At 42.5% G+C, this 21,003-nt stretch overlaps 1 protein-coding gene across 1 annotated transcript in view; it reads left to right on the forward strand.

Annotated features, from left to right (window-relative positions):
• The first annotated feature begins 2,992 nt into the window (after positions 1 to 2,992).
• Positions 2,993 to 21,003, forward strand: part of foxj3 (forkhead box J3) — a 33,515-nt gene continuing 15,504 nt past the window's right edge. Inside the window, exons 1-7 of the mRNA XM_059328871.1 lie at positions 2,993 to 3,079; positions 6,721 to 6,878; positions 7,394 to 7,469; positions 10,922 to 11,005; positions 12,445 to 12,546; positions 16,927 to 17,055; positions 20,479 to 20,653. Coding sequence (XP_059184854.1) covers positions 2,993 to 3,079; positions 6,721 to 6,878; positions 7,394 to 7,469; positions 10,922 to 11,005; positions 12,445 to 12,546; positions 16,927 to 17,055; positions 20,479 to 20,653 — 811 coding nt within the window. The remainder of the gene's footprint in view (positions 3,080 to 6,720; positions 6,879 to 7,393; positions 7,470 to 10,921; positions 11,006 to 12,444; positions 12,547 to 16,926; positions 17,056 to 20,478; positions 20,654 to 21,003) is intronic.

A 21,003-nucleotide genomic window follows, 5' to 3' on the forward strand; every position in this document is an offset into this window, starting at 1 on the left:
CACTTGGAGTTTAATCTTAAAACCTTTAGAGCACCTCTAGGTCATCTCAAACTCACACTTGGTCTCAGGTATGTATTAAGTAACTTCACAACTGCCTTTTGTTGTTTTTTTGTTAGTTGTGGGAATTATAAGTGTGGGCCGTGTGTTGGTTGGTTTGAGCCCCCACACAGATTATTTTTCCTTTTTTTTTTTTAAAGCTTTGTCTAGAGGCACAAAGTTGCAGAAAGATGTTGTGAATGTTGGAAGGCCAGGAACCTAGGAGGGCATTGATTTATTCTGGTTGGACCACAGTGTGACTCTTCTTCTCCCTGGGTTGCTGGTGTTCATCCCTATGTCATAACCGGTATGTGTGCATACGTGTGTCTGTCCCAGCATGCCGCGTCCGCTCCCTTGGGTCCCTGACCGTGTGCACGGGGTGCCTCCTCCTCCCCGGCTGTGAGGAGCAGGGCTCTGACATGGCCTGTCCCTTTAGCTCACTCTGAACGTTTGACACGCCGAGCGCAGAGGTCAGCCTGACCTACTTTCCCCTGGCGGCCCTTCTGCTGAGCTGCAGCGCTCCTCAGCAGGGGGGGCAGCGAGGGCGGAGCTGCTTACGCCTCCACTGCTGTCCTGGTGTGTTAAATCACCGCCATTTGTTAGGAGACACGTACCAGTGTGTGCGCGTGTTTTTTTAGGTGTGTAGGAGGCATCCCACATACACACACACACACAGACACACACCAACGCACACAAAGGCTTATGCTGAGGTTGGATATGAAGTGCTCTGTGGGGGTTGCAGGTAGATGCTGGGCAGCACTTGGGCAGGACCCCTGCAGTGAGCTCTGTCTGACTCACTTTGTGTATCACTGTTCACACCCTCTGACCTCTTCCACCTACTTCACTTTCCTCTGTACTGTTGATCCACTTATACTCTAATACACAACTTATCGCCTACTGTCTTAAAGCAAATACTCACGCAAAGCTTTGGTTGTAAATCTAAGGAGCTGCTGCTCAAATGCTGACATATTGTTTATATGCGCAGCAGTAATTGGCCTTAATTTTTCATCAGCCTATCGTCGTCTTGCTCTTCTCTTTCCCTCCTACTCAGCAAGTACGCTGTGATCTATCAAACGCAGCAACTGTCGCTGTCGCCATGTTTTCTTTTTCTTCCCCCTGCTGCCTTTGTAATATTTTAAAGTCCCCCTTTTGTTCTGGTTCATCTTTTAGCCTACAAATGACCCACAGCCTGTTAGTTTCATGCCACAATGTGTCTGAAGTAGTGGAAAGAGTTTGTCTAACACAATATGGGACGTCGCCGGCGCAGGGCCTGTCAGGAGGAGAAGAGAGCAGGCAGGCAGAGTTCATTAAAAAGTAAACTTCTAATGTAGCAGCAGGCCTTTGGCTGCTTGACTGTATCAATGATTTAGGCCCAGCAGAAGGTCCTTAATGGATAGAGCCACCTCTCTGTGCAAGTTCAGCTGCTTCTGTCCGCAAGGCATCAAGTGGCAAACACTCTCGCAGGCTGTGAAGGGAAAATGGTTTTAAGTACTTAAGTGTGTATGGCATTGTACAGCTTGCATCACACTACCTCCTGCTCCGATGCTCCCCTGTTGGACATGTCTCAGGGTTTTTAAAGTGGCATTGTAGATGGCTAAATTGAGAGGCTCGTATCTGTTTGTCACCATCCACTATGCATGACCACAGTCTGCTTTCACATTGGTTTATTAATCTGAACTAAAGTCAAACTATGACAAGGCAAGGAAAAGAGTGTGGCTGAAAGGACAAGGCCTTTGTAATGGTGCTGTCACTGCAGCCTGTGTGAAATAGTCGGACTGGGCCTCGGACAAAGAAGAGCATCTACTCCAGGGGTGTCAAACTCTGGCCCACGGGCCAAATTTGGCCCGCAGTGTAATTTTATTTGGCCCGCGAGGCAATACCAAATTATTATCTTATTATTGTACTATAAAAGCTGACCTGCCGGTATCATACGGCGCATTTACCGCTAATACTACAAATCCCACAATGCCCTGCTGTTGTTTTGGCGCGTCAATCAGGACAGGACCCAGAAATGCGCTCCTCTGTGACAGTCGTCATAGCAACCTCAAGCTAGAGCTGTCTCCGAGCTACCCCTTCCCAAAAATTCCCGAAAAGAAAGGCAGAATTTATTAACCTGTTGAAAAAGTTTATTTTGATATTTTAAATCAGAAGGATGCAAATAGAAAAGAGGCATACGATTTTTATTTAATTTTTATTTAATAAATTCATGACAGATGTGTTTTTTATTTGAAATTTGATTTGCATGTCTGCACTATTTAGTTATATATTGTATGTTTATAAGCGTTGCTGGTTCCATATTCAATGTTAAAGCAAAACATGTTTGGTATATATTAAAAGGTTTATTTGTTCAATGTTGGCCCGCGATTTTATTCAAGTTTTAAATTTTGGCCCATTGTGTATTTGAGTTTGACACCCCTGATACTCTATGAGCTTCAGAGTGGGCAGGATCTCTCATGTTTATGTGTACTCGATATCGGGGTAAACCGGTAAAGCTGCTTTTCCACCAGAAGTTCCTGGTAATTTTAGCACCAGGACTACTTCTCAAAGTAATTATTGATTCCTTCAGCCCGTTGTTGTTTAAGTTTCACAAAGATTAGGCAAGTAATCTACTGTCATGAAAAAGCAACATGACTTGGGAAGAGGGCTGCCTGTGGTCTCTGCAGCTTGTAGTTCATTGGGCCTGCTCATTTAATCTAAAAACATACTTTTTGTCATCTGAAAAATATACGTTGGGTTTTGTCTCACTGCGATGACATTTAGCCTACTGCTGCATTTAATTTTACTGATGCATGTTAGATGTAATGAAGGAAATGCAGAGGAGGAAAATAAAAGAAACAGTCTGTCTTCACAGTAAATCATCTGTTAAGTGTTTGATGGCTATTTACTTGTGCTTTAGAATATAACTGTTATGAAACAATCAAAAAACAACATCCAGCAGCTTTCTCACAGCACCGCAATGGTGTCTCTCAGCTCGATAGACGAGTCTCTGCAGCCTGCAGTTCCGGGTGCCGGGCTGCTCGCTCGCTGTGCTCTCGGCTTGCTCGTGTGATCTCTTTCTATTTCTCTTTTTAAAATGAATCCGAAGCCGGCAGCAAAGTCCACCTAGGCCTTCAATGTTATCAAACAAATAGAAACACCTTCTGATATCTTGAAACGGTCCTTAATCGATACTAGAGTATTTCCTTGTTTTATTTATAAAGTGGTACTCCAGTTAAAGCAGCCACACTGTACATGGGTGGTTGACGTGAAGCTCAATTTTTGTGTTCCCAGTGACAAATATTACTAAGATTTGATAATATTTCATTAAAATGAATGTTTTAATATGCAGTTCATTCTTCTACATCTAATCCATCTGCAAACAATGAGTATCGTTCTTCAACTATGCAAATATTCTGTTTTGAACATGACATTTGTCCACCGGTGCAACTGTCCTAGGTAGCATTACTTATCTTAAAACAACTGTAATTTAATGAAAAATTAATCTAAATACATTAAAATACTTGAATGCATGTCATACGAGTGTTTACTTAATGAATCTAGAGGATATAAGTGTTAAGGTCCCTATGTAGAGTTATTATGACAGATTACATTTTGTCCGCAAAACTGGTGTCCTCCTGGAGCAACGCCATGATGTAGATATAAAACAGGCATTAATGTGACCACCCCATTACTGAGAGGGGTCCTTCCAGAATCAGGAAGGACAGAAGACATCTCTGGAGCAGGTGGACGGCACACAAGATCACTTCTGTCTCAAATATTTTCATAATATTACTATTTCCATGCAGTGTTGGAACTGGTCTTCTTAAGGTAGTGCTTTGGTACAACGCAGTTTAAGTATTGATCTGAATATTTTTATCAATTTACATTGATTGATCATTGAAAATGATGTAAATTGATAAAACTATCCATAACTAATATGCCTTGGGCTTATCTGTCCAACATTCTCTGAATTAAATAATGACATTCTTTATTTTGTTGCACCGGTGGACACATTTTAGGACTACCACACCAAAAAGTTAATAATATGCTAAATGTATGAAGAATTAGAAATGGACACATTCAGTTTTGAATTATTCACATATAAGGGAATATATTTGTATGTCATTTGACATATATTTTTGAATTATTCTTTTTTTCACTTTGAATTTGAGTTCACGTCAACCACCCACATGTTTATCAGCCAGCAATCATCATATTTGCAAAGCCCACCCCTAAAGTTCCTGTTCTCTCACATAGTACTCCCCGCTGACCAGGACCAAGGCCACCACATCACCATTACATTGGCTGTCTCATAGCATTTTAATACATCCGTCAAGTCTATGTGCATATCTGATTATACTGATTAGCATGTTCTGCGTCACAGCATTGCATATTCTCACTTGGTGGGAAAGTGGCTATCGTGTGACTGGATTACATTCAGACCACATAGAGTTTTGATTGCAGTGCAAGCTTGAGTGCTTCCGTATGTCTTTTTGAAGCTCCAATAGCAGTGTGACCAAAATATATTGTGGTTTGAGACCTTTCCATGAATGTGTCCTGGTGGGTAATGGAGGCAGAAATGGTCAGTAGCGTTTTGTGTGCCTGTGGTTACACTTAAAATAATAAACCAGAGCTGAAACAGTTGGCCAATGGATCATTTAGTCAACAGAAAAGGCATTAGTTGCTTAATCATTAATCATTACAGTTTCACACAAGGTGAATGTGAAGATTTACTTTTTTTCCTGTGTTTTACATAATTTAAAATGAGATATCTAGGGTTCAGATAGTGAAATACATCATTTTGGGCTCTCAGAACTTGTGATTGTCATTTCTAAATGATTAGTCAGTTAATTGAAAAATTAATTGACATATTTACTGACAATAAAAATGATTGCTAGTAAGATAGACTACACACATTTTATATGTGAGAATCTTCTGTTCTGTGTTAATTTAATTTTGATCCCTGATGATCTTGTGTGTAGGCGTACAACAGCCTGCTTGTATCGGAGAATCTGTGTCTCTCGTTACCCCCTGACTATTGTATTTTGTGCTCTTGTGTTTGTCTGCATGGATTCAATTTCCCCAGCTCAGGTATTTGGGTGATACTCCACCCAAAATCTTTTGACTATTAACCACTCAGCCCTGCAGTCTTAAAAGGTGGATTTAGCATTTAGCATTATGCTCCTTCAGAGACAATAGGAGCTTTGGATATCTTGAATTAATGTCAGTTATATTAGATTACAATCTCAGTGTGACAAAAAGTGTGAAAATGTCTTCCATTCTCATGCTTAGTTGGTTACAAACACAGAAAAATAAGGATATTTATGCTACTAAGAAAAGACTTTTGTAATTTGAGGACAGGCAATATTATTACCTGAAGGAAGCTTTTTTAGCCAAACTTTCTTTGTTGAGCATACAGAGGTACAGCAGAGTAGTAATTACAATTCAGATGTGCTAAAAAGGTTTCATTGGACATTTTTCTTCCACTCTGAAAACGTGTAATTTTTGCATTACCTTCATTTTTGTAAATACTTTTATCCAAAGAGACTTGCAGGAAATTTCTTAGAATCAATTCAACCTTGATGGGAGCAAGAGTGAGATGTCATTGTACATCTCAAGTGCAACCCTATTAAACAAACAACTAAAGGACGTTCAGAGCAGTGTGTGTGTGCCAGAGTGTGGGGTTTAGCCATGTTTTAGAGTTGAGCTTCAACTTTTCATTAACGATTAATTGGCTCAAATTGATTTTGTCAGTCCAAACCCCAAAGATATTCAATTTAGTATGATATAAATAAATAGAGAGAAAAGCAGAAAAATTATATAAATATTTTGAGAGGAGCATGAAAAGTGTAGTCGATTCATCAATAAACAAAAATGGTTGTTTTTCTGTCACTCGACTAATCAATTAGTCAACTTGTCATTACAGCTGGAGTTTAGCGGTTCTTTGAAGGAGCTGTTTCCCTTCGCTGCCCTGCAGGCTGAACAAATTTCGGGAGAGATCCATTGTAACATGAATTCTCTTTGAGAAGGAGCACAAACTGCAGACTTTTTTACGACGTTCTTTCAAGCCTACGGGCGATGACTGTTTGATACTCAAAGATAGATTTTTGGGTTGAGTTTCACTTTCAGAAAATATTCCCTTCTGGCACAAGAACAGAATTGTTTTGACGATGGCGCCAGTTCCCCCCTCTATATTTTTTGTTGGAGAACAGTGTTAGACTTGTTCTGGATTGCATTGGCATTTCAGAGTGATTTACCCAGAGAGATTGACAGCATTACATCACGAGGCTGTCATTATCATCCCTCCTGTGGTATAATTGCCCATACTGTTGAATAAGCAGCTCCCATCTTTTGCACTTGGGGGTCTCTCTCGCTCTCTCTCTCTCTCTGTCTCTCCCTCTCTCTCTCTCTCTCTCTCTCTCTCTGTCTCTCCCTCTCTCTCTCTCTCTCTCTCTCATCTCTCTCTCTCATCTCTTCTCTCTCTCTCTCTCTTCTCTCTCTCGCTTCTTCTCTCTCTCTCTTCCTCTCTCTTCTCTCTCTCATCTCTCTCTCTCTCATCTCTCTCTTCTCTCTCTCTCTCTCCTTATCTTCTGCATCCCGTTAAACTCATCAGAGAATCCTACAGCTTTTTAGTGTGGGCCACTCTGTCAATACCACTCCATAAAGTGGAGTGGAGAAACGTGTGCATCCACTGGCTCTTGAAAGCCCTCAGCTGGCCTGCCTCCAGCTGGTTCTGAGGCCTTGCTGGAGCTGGTTAACCCCAGGCCTGGAGCATCGCTCTCCAGCCCTTGTGGCTACTTCAGCCCACCTTCGCCCTCCCAAATCAGGCAGCTGGATGAACCTCCCTCTTCACCCGCGGTGGAGTAGCTTGTAACACTGTAATGAGTTAACTTTCAGAATGATCTACATAATTTATTTCTCTGCCCCCCACAGGCAGCTCGCTGAAGCATTAATTAATATCAGGCCCTGGTATCAGCCAACCATCCCAGTCGTGGTGATTCCCTTCTGGCTCCCTATTTTTTGGCACCGGAGGAATTCGATATGTTGTGCAACCAGAATGCAGTTTGTTGGACATTGATGAAAGATATTGCTTCCTGGTGGCTTTGTACACAGATTGAAGCTCTTGTATTTCTGTGTTGAGTGAAATCTGGACCACGGGCGCAGGCCCAGATCTCACGCATCCACGGAAAGGAGCTGACCTTGATGACAGGAGCTGTGACTAAACCTACATGATACATGCCAAACAAGTTGTATGCTCTTGTTGCTGCTGCGCAGTGATGGTCTCTACTCAAGTAGTACAGACGTGTTTGTGTAATCTGATTTGTGATGTGTACACTCACCTCGCCACCTTTCTCTCTCTGTCTGTTTCCCCCTACAGAACTCAATTACGGCACAATCTGTCATTGAACAAGTGTTTTCTCAAAGTGCCTCGCTCCAAAGATGACCCCGGAAAGGTGAGACTTTTAAACATGATTTTTTTAAATAATATAAACTGAAAAGAATACATTCAGCTATGTATAGGAATGTCACAGGAACCAAAACCAATATTCCAGTACCAAGTCAATGCCTACATCCTGATCATGTGAGGGTGCACGTTTTTTTTCCGTACTGTAATGAACTGGAGATGCTCAGTGTCCCTGTACGGAGCTAAACACCACAGTTGAATTTCATCCTGTATTCACGTTTGTTGAAACAGCTCAGCTAATACTGGTAATGAGACTGCCGAGTCCTCAATCCCCAATCCCCCTTCTCCTCTAACCCGAACAGAGTTAAAAAAAAATAAGGAAGAGATAATGGAGGCGAGAGAAACCGACATGTAACTGAGAGTTACGAATGTGACTAAGGTGCTGTGATTTTCTCCTGATAACCAGAGACTGTATAAAATACCTGGATGACTAATTAAATGGTAGTTGTTTTGTGTTTTTGTTGGTTTTTAATGTGGTATCGAAGATGTTATTGAGAATCGTATAATGCGACTGGTATTGGTATTACTGGTGACACCCCTAATGAGGAAAAAACACACAATAGAAGAGTATCTTTAGTTTAGTGTCTCAGCTGGCAGAACTCTCTGTTACAACATTTTTTCAGTGTGTATCATGCTATCTCTGATAGAAAAATGTTACCTTTGAATGGCTGCCAGGACTCTGACAGTCTGGAAATGCATGGCATGCTCGTAATCTATTATGAACCTCCCACCCCCACAGAATTGCATTTCAAATGTAAGGCGAGACTAGCTTGTTGGACCAGCACAAACAGCAGATGTGAGTGATGAGGGGGGGAAAAAGACTGGTAGAGATGGGGCCATAACAGGGTAGAAGTCAGGTCAATTCCAGAATATTGCATCCCTGAAGTATTTACTCAAGGTGAACTTGAACCTCCTCTGCAGGAAAAATCAGACCTCATTTGCTCTCGACTCGGCTCCCGTTTTTCTTCTCTGTAAAGGGATGTATAGTTCACCATGTTAATTTGACATTTGAATCTCAGTAGGACTACCTACAGTTGCTTTTTCAGCCCGATTTACTTCACAATCTGTAGCGACATTAACCTGATAAGTAGCTTCCCCTGGTCCACTGAGTGCTCCATGATGAAGGAGCCTATGGGCCTATGTTTAGCCTGATGGTGTGCATAGGTCTAACCATATGAAGCCTAACCCAGATTTCATCCCGACACTGTCAGAGCATATGCTACATATGCTTAGGGAGCCGCACAAATAATTACACACACACATACACACACATACACACACACCGACACATGCATGAAGAGCTACGCCTAGCTGTGTAGAGGATGGGGACTGAATGCTAATTTCATGTTTTGCTGTAATCCTCTGATATTGACACTCCTGGGAGCTGCTCCACTAAATACAAAATAATCTATTGCTGTATGGATCCCATTCCAAATGCATGGCCAACATGCTCGCATCCTTAATGTTTAATTTGGAATTTTCCTCACTCCCTTCCCCCCCGAAGACAACTTCAAAGAGGCGCTAGCCGCTCTTGATATGTTGCATCAATATTGTAATGTGGCAGGAATATGAGAACTGCTGGTTGGATGAGATAGGAGAGTCATGTCGCTCTCTGTCTGACTCTCTCTCTCTCTGAGATGGTGTAAGAGATGACAGTTGGTATTGTACATACACACACACCCGGTCTACCTCGGAGGTAGAAATGCAGTCTGTGAAGGCTACCGTTAATAATCTTTATTTTAATTGGTCTTATATCTGGGCCTGGAGTTGCCAGGATAACCGGTGTACTTGTTGTGTTCGCCCTTCCTATATTTAGACTAAAAAAAAAAGGGGAACTAGATGACACAATTTATGTTGATATATGAAAATGAGCTGTATCATTTACGGGAAGAGAGCAGGTAGAGTACATCTGCTATCAGGATGTGTTTTAAAAAAGCAACAATCTTTACAGCAGCCTTTGTTTTATGACTGCAGAGGATATTGTGGCTTTGCCCCAGACTCCACGGGCACACTTCGCTTGGCATTGCTACAGTATTTTGCAGTATATTTGTGAATAATTTAATGACTCTTTATATGTTTTTCTTTTTTCCTGCCAACTCTCTTGGGGTGGGTGTAGGGAAATGCAGAAACTCCCCTCCCATGAGAGTTAACTTAATGTTTTCTTCCCCCCCTAATTAAAAGAAACACCACCAAGCCTGGCTTTGTTTCTGTGACTCCTAATTTTAAAACATCTGCATTTAACCCCTTCATTTCAACACAGCCTGATCACATGTAGAGACACCTTTTGCTCACCTTTACAGACATTCTTCTGTGAAGCTTCTTGTAAAAACATGGGGTGGGTAATGAGGTTTCTGCTGCCTTTTACTGTAGCCTACATCAATATGAAATGTTTCTTCATCTTTGGTTGATTGTGCTGTGAATTATTCTTCCCTCTGAGGAAAATGTTAATTGACCCCAAAGCTTCGCACATATTAAAACTTATAATTTTAACCCCCTGACAAATATAGGCCAAGCTTGGCTTTTCATTTTAACAATCGCAGTGGTGTATGTGAGCTGTGAAAATAACAGATTTGCTGGCTTTAACAAGAGCAGGCCATTATGCAGCGGATATTGTATAGATACTTGAGATCCAGCTTGTTCTACGGTCTGTCCTGTTGTTCAGAGAATTTCTCATGGAAATCACAATTATTCTCTCTGCTAAGGAAGTAATTTTAAAGGTCCTGATCTCACTTTCTCTGGACAATTGAGATTTTATCGGGGGTCATATGAAATATTAAAAATAAATTCAGAACTTGCAGGGCCTTAGGGTAAAAATCTGTACTGTGAGCAGCGTTCCTGTTGGCTTCGAGGAAGAAAACCATTGAAAAATAAATTAAATGGGGCCGAATGCAAAGATAAATAATGCAGCCTGGTTGTGGAATTTCTAGCTGCAGCCCCAGAGCCAGCCCCAACTGTTCTCTTCTTGATTAGCCTTGCTCAGACCTCAGAAGAAAAAGCAACACAGGCAGGGCTAGCGCTGCCTCGATTCCTGGGCTGAGACTGCCGAGCCTTCATCCTTGGCAACAGTGCTCTGACTCAGTACCTGAGGCTGAGGAAGTACAGCTTCAGAAAAGGCTTAGCATTTCCCCACCACCAGCTGCCCTCACCAGCCTCTCATTGAGAAGCAGCCGCAGAGGAGGAAAAGCCAAGCCTTTCTGACTAACAAAGCCCACCCACACGCCGCACAAACTTGCAGCTATCAACTCAAATAAAGGCTTCGGCTGATAGGACAGACTTTAGCGGAGCAGATGAGGCCTCTGATTTTTTTAAATAATCTACCAAAGAAAGATCCTACGCTTGTGTGCTCTCATGTCAGAGAGAAAATGTCTCAGTCAAGTGCAAACATCACATGAAAAGGCAACATGTTATGTTTTATCAGCTCACTCTTTCTTCCGTCTGCAGGGCTCTTACTGGGCCATCGACACCAACCCAAAGGAGGACGCCTTGCCTACACGGCCAAAGAAGAGGCCGCGGTCTGGAGAGCGGGTGAGTCTGCTGACAAAAACTCCATATTTCCAAGAAAACACATTTCTCTACATATGCTGCTTCTCTGCTAAAGCTTCTGCCTCCATCTCCTCTTGGTTCAGAATTTATCTGCGCCTCTGTGTCTCTACTTATGCCTCACATTTCCTTTCCTTTTGCCCTCCTTTCTCTCCCACTCTTTCTCTACCACACGCACACACACACACACACACACACACACACTCACTCAGTAGGAGTTCATATCCAGACTTTATGTAACTGCCTCTCCATGCTGCTTCGCTAGCTTGTCATGAAGTGGGGTCCTTATTAATAAACTATGCCCGAGGCAGCCATTACATACATTACATTCTGCACTCACTTTTTTTAACAAACATCAATTAATGCAGAGCTGTGTGCACCGGCTATTCTGAGCGGGAGCTTTTGTCTTTAATTATGGATGAGGTTCGTCCAGTGTTACGTCCAGCTGTAAAGGTTTTAGTGAGCCGCTCAGATTGACCTGGCCCTGGGGCATCCCCACACAGCCAGCTCTCGTCTCCTCCTTCCACACAATGTGGTTGACCAGAGGCGACGAGAAAGGGAGGATCCTGCCTGGCCGGCGAGGGGAAACTCATGCATGCACACGCTAGCACGCGCCATTGTCTCTACCACACCGACATGCATAAAACCTTACATGCTGTCCATGTAGTCGCCCTGCAGCATGAAAATACTATCACATTCATTCAGCAAACTGCGTCTCTGTGCTGGTATCAGATTTTACATACAACTAATTTAAAGGCACAGGAAAAATAACATTGTTTTTATTATGCAGCTCTACAAACCTTTTCAGCGAAAGCTTTCCTGATGCAGTTCTGTTCATTTGAGCATGACACAAAAGAGCGCACCAAGTGAAGAGTGTGTTAGGACACATGCGCTGTGCTCACCCCCCCCCCCCCCAACACACACACACACACCCCACCCGCCTCTAGACACTGTCTGCCTACAAGGCATTCCATTAAGAGTCTCAGACATTGAAATTGAGAGTTTGTGAAATCTCATTTATGTTTATCATGAATTAAAAATGGTATTGTTGGCAGCCAATCCTCTTACAGTAAGCAGTTTTGTGAGACAGGCATGGCAGAGTTATCTCTCACAACAGTGCGCCTATACAGCAAGACAAGGGCATGCATGTGTGTGTGTGTTCGGTTGGGGTGGGGTGGGGGGGTCTGTCTCCATCGTCTCAGAAAGCACTGTTCAAATGTGACCTAAATAAAGGTGTAGCTCTGTCAAATGGCAACAGTTCTGGTTTATGGTGCAGGTGGTCTGCGCCTTAGATTTGTCACAAACATAATACAGCTTGCAAGCCTGCCGTGGGATCTCATGTGTTTTGATAATTAGACAGTGTTGAATTTTTATTATTATTATTTTTTTTGTCTGCCTCCACACCCCGCCCCCAACCCCCACAGGCTTCTACGCCGTACAGCCTGGAGTCGGAGTCTTTGGGGATGGAGTGTATGATCTCTGGAAGTGCCTCTCCAACACTGGCAATCAACACTGTGACTAACAAGGTACTACAGCCAGCCATCCAGCCTCCAGCTCCAACACACACCTGGCTACACGGCTGCACCCTGACCCCACCCACTTCTCCAACCACCTACAGCACTATTCCCCACAGAGAGAGGAGCACTCTAGTGGAGGGGAGATACACAAACACACACACACGCACATGCTCATATGCCTAAAGCTTCTCTGCAATGCAACCCACACCAAAATACACAACTATCTGCACTGCAGCACCTTTTTTTCCTCTACAACAACAGGCAGCGGGCTCTTGTTATCTTCAGCACGGAAATATGATGCTCACACTGATACTCAGCACTTTGCAACATGATAGACCTTACACAGTCCCGTGCAGCCTTGCAATAGGATACACCCTGCGCTGCATGGGGTTTCTGTATTCGCACCTGTAGTGGAGGTTGACGCCCAGAGTCGTGTTTCTCATTCTGTGACCACATTATGCTGCCACACTACAGGTGACCACCCCTGCTGCTGCTTCCTTCTGCTCTCTTTAGTGGTTTTTCTTTACTTTTTCTTTTTTTTTCTATGTGTAAAAGCTTGGATCCACTTGTACATCACAGAGCAAAGCTACAGGGACTGCTAGCTGTTAGCTGTGAGTGTGCCGCTCACTCTGAAATTTAAATAGGCTTTTTAACCTTAAGCTCTCATCCTCTGGGCCCAGTGGGGGCAGCTCTCAGGTGTACTTTTAAAAAGCCTACAAGAGTCGCTTATTCATTTGCTTCAAGCATCACAAAAAACCTGTCTAATGTGAACACAAGTGTTCATAGGAAAGAGCGGTGTGTGTGTTGTGTGTGTCTATGTGTGTAAGAGAGATGGGGGCTCGAAAGTCTCAACATATGTCAGTTTGTTAAAAACCTGTGTGTACATGTATGTAGAATATGTTACAGAGTGTTTCAGCTTGTTTTGACAGTTTGTCAGTGACTATTAGCTAGGGGCTGTTTCTATAGAGGACGTGTAGTTTTTCAAGTTGCTGTAGCAGACAGATTCATGGGCCTAAGTGTGGGGGAAGATGACCCCTTTTTCCTCTGTGATTGCTACAAACAAGCACTTGCCACAGCAGCACCAGTCTCCACTAGCGGTGACTGCATAATGAGGCCCTAATGTAGAGAGCTGACAGCTTAGAGTTTGGACTCCTGCCATCAAATACCTCCAGTCAAATAACTCAACAAGAGCAACAAGCAGAAAACATTAAAACAGCACAACACACGACTACTGTGTGATTCCAAGAGTTGATGAAAAGAAATTATGATTTGTCTCCTTTTTGTTCACTTGGTTGTGACGAAAAACTGTTACGGTGCTGAAGTTAACAGTAGACAAAGTGGAATAGCAACAGATCTGAGGCCCTAAGTCCTCGGAGAGAGCTTGTTTCTCACTGTCTTACACTGTAAACACACGACAGGCCACGCCTCTTTCGGTGCAGTGTGCCAAGCCACAGGAATTCCCTCTCTGGTTTTCTCTCTCTCCCTTTCTATTCCAGTCTCTCTCCCTCATTCCCGCCTTCTCAGATAGACCAATGGGAGACGCTAGCAGGACAACTACTGAACCAGCAGGAATCTCTTTTCTCTTTTCTTTCTCTTCTGTCAGACATTCCCCACAAGATTGCCCCCACCCTCATTTTCGTGTGTCTTTCTCACATACACTTTTTCATTTTTCATTCTCCCCACCCCCCCCCAAAGGTTGTGTTCTGAGGCAGCCCTAAACATTGGCGTGAACGTGATAAAAGTCTGGCTCTGAAGTGTGATGATGAAGGGAAAGAGAGGGATTGTTGGAAGTGTATTTGCTGATGAATAGTCTGGCTTCTTTTTTTTTTTTCTCTGTCTCACTCTCTCGCTCTCATCCCTTCCTTCTCTCTTCCTCTGCCTCTCCCTGTCTGTTCAATCCTGCATGCAGGGATTGTGCTGAACACTAGCTGGCATTGTTGGAGACACCTGGGCCAATCTTGCTTTGATTTCATAATCCATGTCTCATGCTCCAGATTAGGCCCCCATGTAAAAGACACCTCTGGCTTTTTACTTAATTCACTGCTAAGAATAGAACTCTGACTCGCTTGCCTGCTAGCTAACACTGTACACAGTATTTACTGTGGAGGCGCTCCTGCCTGTATCAGCATGCCTGCCTCTGTCTGTGTGTTTCTGTGTGTGTGTTTGGGTTATCCTACCTTTTGTGCACATTTGTAGCTGTGGAAGTGTGTGTGTGTCAAATGTTTGCTTCTACATATTTTGGTGAGATGCGACTGGGTGTTCGTCTGTGACGGTGCGCGCTTGAGTGTGCGTCTTCACTCGGGGGACTGTGGGGTCTGCGTAAACCACAGAGCAGTGAGGTTTTAAAATCATCACACTTTATGGGTGAGTAGAGTAAAAATAGATTGCGGTGAGAGACTTAAGGCTAAAAGCCTGTTTTATGACTTCATTACACATAACATTTATATTTCTGTGGCGCGCTGTTTTTGATTAGCATTGTAGGGCTGATTTTGTGGACGTGCTTAAGCCTTCAGTCTTAGCTGCTCATTGAGTTCCCCTTCACGCTAATGAACACTGGAGCCAAGCCCACACTGAGTGGAGGAAGGCGAGTTGCCTAATGAGCTTCTCTTACTACCCCCCCGTTCTCCTCTCCCTCAGCCTCACCCCTCTTCTTGTACAGTGTTGCCTGGATTCAGCATTTGCGTTCTTTTTTTTTTTTTTTCTTCCCATTTTTTAAATTGCAGTATTTCTATCTTATTCTCCCAGCTCAGGAGCCAAGCTTCATATTAAAAGCTTAATATGATCTGACGCTCTCACTCCGCATGTGTGCGTCCTGGAGTCGTACCAGCATGTTAGTCAGCGGGCCAATCAGTCAGAGCAGAGAAGGCAGTCAGGGTCTGCCCGGGTTTCCTTGCCTCCTTGTGGCCTCTGTGGTAGCTCGCTGCGCCTCAGCAGAAAGACAAGAGGCTTCAGTCCACTGCTGCTGCTGAGAGGCAGGGCGCTGGGCAGGGCCGGGCCAATCTGCCTGCCTGAAGGCTGCTGCCACTGCTGTCTCATTGTGCTGAGCATAGAGCCCACTCTGTTCCACTCACAGTGATGAGCAGAAGCCACCATGCTGCACTCAGTCATGGACGGACACGCACAAATACACGCACACACACCAGTCTTCGAATGCCAGGCCCTCTTCCACTGCAACACCATCAGTGCATTACTGCCATTCCTTTCTCACAACACGAAACTCAACACATGGACTATTCTCTGTGGGTATCATTATATTCATTATCGGCATCGTTCTTCTTACTATTGTCTTAATTGTCTGACGGTGCACTTTATTTGGGAGGGGTGGGAGGGCTAAACCTTGTTAGACGATAATTAAGATTGTCGTCCTGAAGTGCCTCGGCTAGTTTTGCTGCTATATTGAAAGGTCAGCGTCTCTGCTGCACTGAAATCCTTTGTTAGTTGTCCCAAACGGATTTGTGCTCGGTGAGCAGATGTGGCTGACATTGCCAGTAGTGTGACCTTTAGTGATAGGAATGTCTCAGCTGTCTCCAGACCCCTTTACGTGTTCAGCCTGAACCCCTTAGTGACTGTGGTGGGTGTTGAACAGCAGCACCCTGTGTCTCCCACACACACACACACACACACACACACACACACACACACAATAAAGTGTAGAGCAACTACTCTGCTATAGGGGTGTGCCATATCGTATTGTTCACAATAATATCGGTATTTTTTTTTATGGTTAAAATAATGCATATCATGATATTGGCAACGTTCCTACTTCTTGATATAGTGGTTAAAGTTGTTTTAATCACAAAAAGCTACTTACTCCCTGTCGCTAAACACATGCAGCTTTCAAAATAAGAGCACAGTGTGTTAAGAGAATCCATCACATAATTTACAAGAAGACTGTCAAAATAAAATGCCTTCAATAAAACATACAAGAACCTTTATTCTCCTTTTACAAAATTTCATTAAAATATGCCCCCGGAACCCCTAAATGTTTTTTTTTCAGTCAAGAGTAAAAAATGTTGTATTTGGCAACTGTTGAGATTTGCACTTCAAACTACATTTTAGATTTTTAATTATTTATACAGACTAAGAAAAAAACATATTTTCTATATCTTTTTAAGTATTTCCTAATAGTCAAGAATATTATCGCAAAAATAGCCTGCAATATCGTGATATTCTTTTAAGGCCATATCGCCCAGCCCTACTCTGCTATTATGACATGTCATTGCATGTAGCACACACACATGCTCAGCCTTTACATTTCCATACTAAATTACATTGTTTAACTTAGATTAACATTATCTCAGAGGGATGATCTACCATCAGCACAAGTGGGGATGACACTGTTGTATCTGTCGGTGAGAGAATGAGCTAATGTACATGTCTGTGTTTCAGGTGGCGTTGTACAACACAGACCAGGAAGGGAGCGATAGTCCAAGAAGCAGCCTTAACAACAGCCTGTCTGATCAGAGTCTGGCCTCTGTCAATCTCAACAGTGTGGGCAGCGTGCACAGCTATACACCGGTAAGACCAAGGATGGCTCTGCACAGCAGCGTGGGGGGTTGTCATTCATTCATCAATCTACATTTTGCACTGGTACAATGGCTGCCTTCAGACTGCAGGCTAAATCAAGCCAACTATGGCTTTTGTTTTTTGCTCTTATGTGATTCAGATCTGTTTTTTTTATATTTTTTTTAAGTGTGAACAGCACAAAATACATGGAATCTTCACTCATTCTTTATCTGTTACCGCTAGGGTTGCAAAATTCCCAGAATTTTCAAAGACGGAAACTTTCCATGGGAATTTAAGGGAATTAACGGGAATTAATGGGAATTAACAGGAATTTATGGGAATTTTGAATGAGTGGGGTTAGGGGATGGGTGATATTGAACCCAACACTCCTGTTTTTGTTCATCCATGAAACAAGTAATTAGAACGTGTTCTACTCTACTTACAAATAAATCTGTTGAAATATCTGTTGAAAACATTTTGTATGGATGTTTTCTTATGACTTCTGCTTATATTTATGCTTGTATATAATATATTCCCAATTATTTCTCCTAAATTCCCATAATTCCCATTATTCCCATGGAAAGCTTCCAATATGGAATATTTCCAAAATTCCCAAGCTTAACTTCCCATGGAAATTTACCGGAAATTTTCCGCCCCTTTGCAACCCTAGTTACCGCTTATCTAACTATGACCCGATCCCAGCCCAGTTTCAATGAAGCTATTCACGTCACGATCCTACCACTCCTGACTTCGACTCTGCATCCACACACACACACACACACACACACACACACACACACACACACACACACACACACACATCTTCTTACAGAAGTAGCAGCTTTTGCTCCCCAAAAATCCATAATTTAAAAATCTGGCTCTCTTTCTCCTTGTCCAAGTTATAATCTCCTCACAAATTCACTGGCTTCCACCACACATGAAGTTATAAATGAAAACATAAAGGCTGACATCAATGGCTTCCATGTGTACTCCTGTATGTCAGCTAGCTGCACATTTGATATTATTCTTTTTTCACACTGTAATCTGATATTGGCCAAACAAATAAGATTCAGATTTGACTTTATTAATCCCACAGTGGGGAAATTTCTTTGTTACAGCCGCAAAGTTTCACATAATTTTTAAGATAAAGATAAAAAATAAACAATCTAAGAAAAGACATTTAACAATATACAAAATATACAATAATAATAATAATATACTATATACAACTTAGTGCAAATTAAGTGGAGAAATGTGAAGATTGTGTTGGTGTTGTACAGTCAAATAAGGTCGTGTTGTAGCATTTGGCTACCTTTTCTGCTAATATACCGTTGTCAGTATTATGTCCGCTTCTTAAATGGGACATATTGTTGAAAAAGAAATCACCTTTTCAGTGCTTGTGCATGTACATTTAGGTATCTTGAGTGCGAGCAAACCCACAAACTGATATTAGACAACCAAGTTTTTGTGGGCTTACGTGATTAGAAAACATTTGATTCAACCAGCTATGCAGGCTCATTAGAACACACTGTGTATCTACACCCACCACTTGAGAACTACCTTTGCAAAGGTACGCCATACTAATATGCTCCCTTTAAAGATTGCTGGCAATCCTGCTTGTCGATGTTGCAGCTCATGAACGTCTCTTAGTTGGATATTTGTAACAAGATATTTGTATAAATGTATTGTTGCAGACGATTTGTTTAGGCCAAGTGATAAATTCGCATTTTATCCACATTTTTCAAGCTGCGGGGGAGCCTCAGTCGCTAAATGAATGAAAATGAAACACCGCCAGACTTGCATAGTGTACTGTATCCCATATTTCATCTGATCAGAAATCCCCAGGAGGCCCTCTTCAGAGGAGCCAGCCGTGGACCGTAATAGACCGAGGTTCAGGGTGGACATGCGCTAGAGTACAACATCAGGAAGGGGGTTAAGGGAAACAGAGAAAAATGTGCACACTCCTGGAAGCCAGACAAAGAAAAGCGCTTCCTCTGATGTCCTCCCACCAGAGATGCCCCCTCTTTGGTGTGGTCCTCCTGCATCCTAGAGTGCTCCCTGCTTCAGGCACTGGGCATCGATCGGCTCAGCCTGATGGATGTGCTCTCTCTCTCTCTCTCTCTCAGCCAAAGCAGCAGCTCACAGTAAACACTCTGGCTTTATTATCACCTCTTCACTCTTACCCAAGCCAGACTGTGAGTCGTGCACTTCAGCAGCCTGCCCACATCTTGGAGGAGGAAGATGTTATGATCAAAAATTGGACGTGACCTCTCTTGTAATGCTAGCCCCACAGTTGACACAGGTCAGGTCCTGCTTTGTGAAATATTGATGGTTTTGCATCGCTGCCCTTGCTGTGATGAATCTCGTAGACAAACTCGTTGCTGCAGGGAGCGCAGCTTCCTGTCTCACACCTCGGGGCAGTTCTTAACATTGACTGCCCACACAAATACATGGATAAAATGGCTGCTTATTGGTACATGGTATTGGTATTGATTTTGTTTTAAATACATTTTGCTCGGCCACAGGAGTATTGGGTTTGTGTCCATTTGAGTTGGTCTCTTAATGTTATGTGAGCCAAGGCGGTAAGCACTGACCCAGATTATTGCAGTCTGTAATTGTTCTTTACATGCTGTGTGACTGACACCTCTTCAGACAGACAACATTAAGACAGTGGCTCCTCAGAAGGCTCACACCACCCTTATGTTTTATTCTGTTTGCTGCGTACATTTACATAAACCCTAAACTTTGCATTAAATATTCTAGAGGTTTTCTGTTTTCTACTTTTGCGGCTCCGTGACCAGATGAGCATCGCTACCTTTTGAAGTGTATGTATTTTATTGATGTGTATGTTTCAACTAGGGGTGAGCAATAAATTGAATATATTCAATATATTCCACTACAACTTTCTATATTAAATACATACAATTACTGAAAATTGAAAGTAATAATAACCACCATCCCCAAACTGTATTTTAGAGAAAAAAAACATAATGTCAATTGTGTGAATAATTAGTTAAACTTGATAATAACACATAGATTTCTAAAAACCAGTCTGACTTCAAAATTATAGCAGATCACCTCAGACAATAGCAGGACATTTTGATGTGGAATTTCAAAATAAAAGCATATACATCAAACGGCTAAATCAAAAAGTTGTATTATTTGAGAGAAAATGTGGAAAAAAAATAAATATTGAGGTACATGTTGTGGATTATGTAAAAAATATTGATATTATTCATAAGTCATATCGCCCAGCCCCAGTTTGAACATTATAGTGCGCTCCTTTTAGCATTAGTAGTCCTTGTAGTGTGGTGCAGATGTAGCGGAGCTGTAGCTAGTGTACTCTCACAAAAATCTATCATATATTAAACATTAAACATGGTCTTATTTTGCCGTTTGAAAATCTAAATCTTTTTCTCTCCTCCATGTCTCCAGGTGACCAGTCACCCAGAGCCCGTGTCCCAGTCTATGAGCCTCCAGCAGCCCCCGCAGTCCCAGTACAACATGCCAGACAGGGACAAACAGCTCCTGTTCTCTGAATTTGAAGATCTCAGTGCCTCCTTCCGCAGCCTTTACAAGTCTGTTTTTGAGCAGTCCTTCAGCCAACAAGGTGAGTGGCCTCGCGGGAGCATCAAGTGGAAATCTAATAAAGAGCCTAAGCTTCATTTATCAAGAAACAATCAGAACGATTTTCCTAATGTTGGTTTGTTCTTAACAGCTGGGGCTATAGAGAGTCTTTAGGCACTAATTAGGTTTACAGAGAAGTGAGCAGGTATTCAACAGGCTTGACTAGCCTATAGTGCAGATCTATACTGTATAGTATTTTCATGGACTTTTGCCAGAACATTATAGAAAACAACTCATTTCATATTCAGAAGCCAAGTCTGAGTTCATGTCTTAAATATTTCATTAGAGGATGTAAAGAGATGTTACTGCATTCATTTAATGGTTAAATCGGGA

Source organism: Centropristis striata, chromosome 3 (assembly GCF_030273125.1).
Source record: "Centropristis striata isolate RG_2023a ecotype Rhode Island chromosome 3, C.striata_1.0, whole genome shotgun sequence".
In the NCBI taxonomy this organism is placed as follows: domain Eukaryota; kingdom Metazoa; phylum Chordata; class Actinopteri; order Perciformes; family Serranidae; genus Centropristis; species Centropristis striata.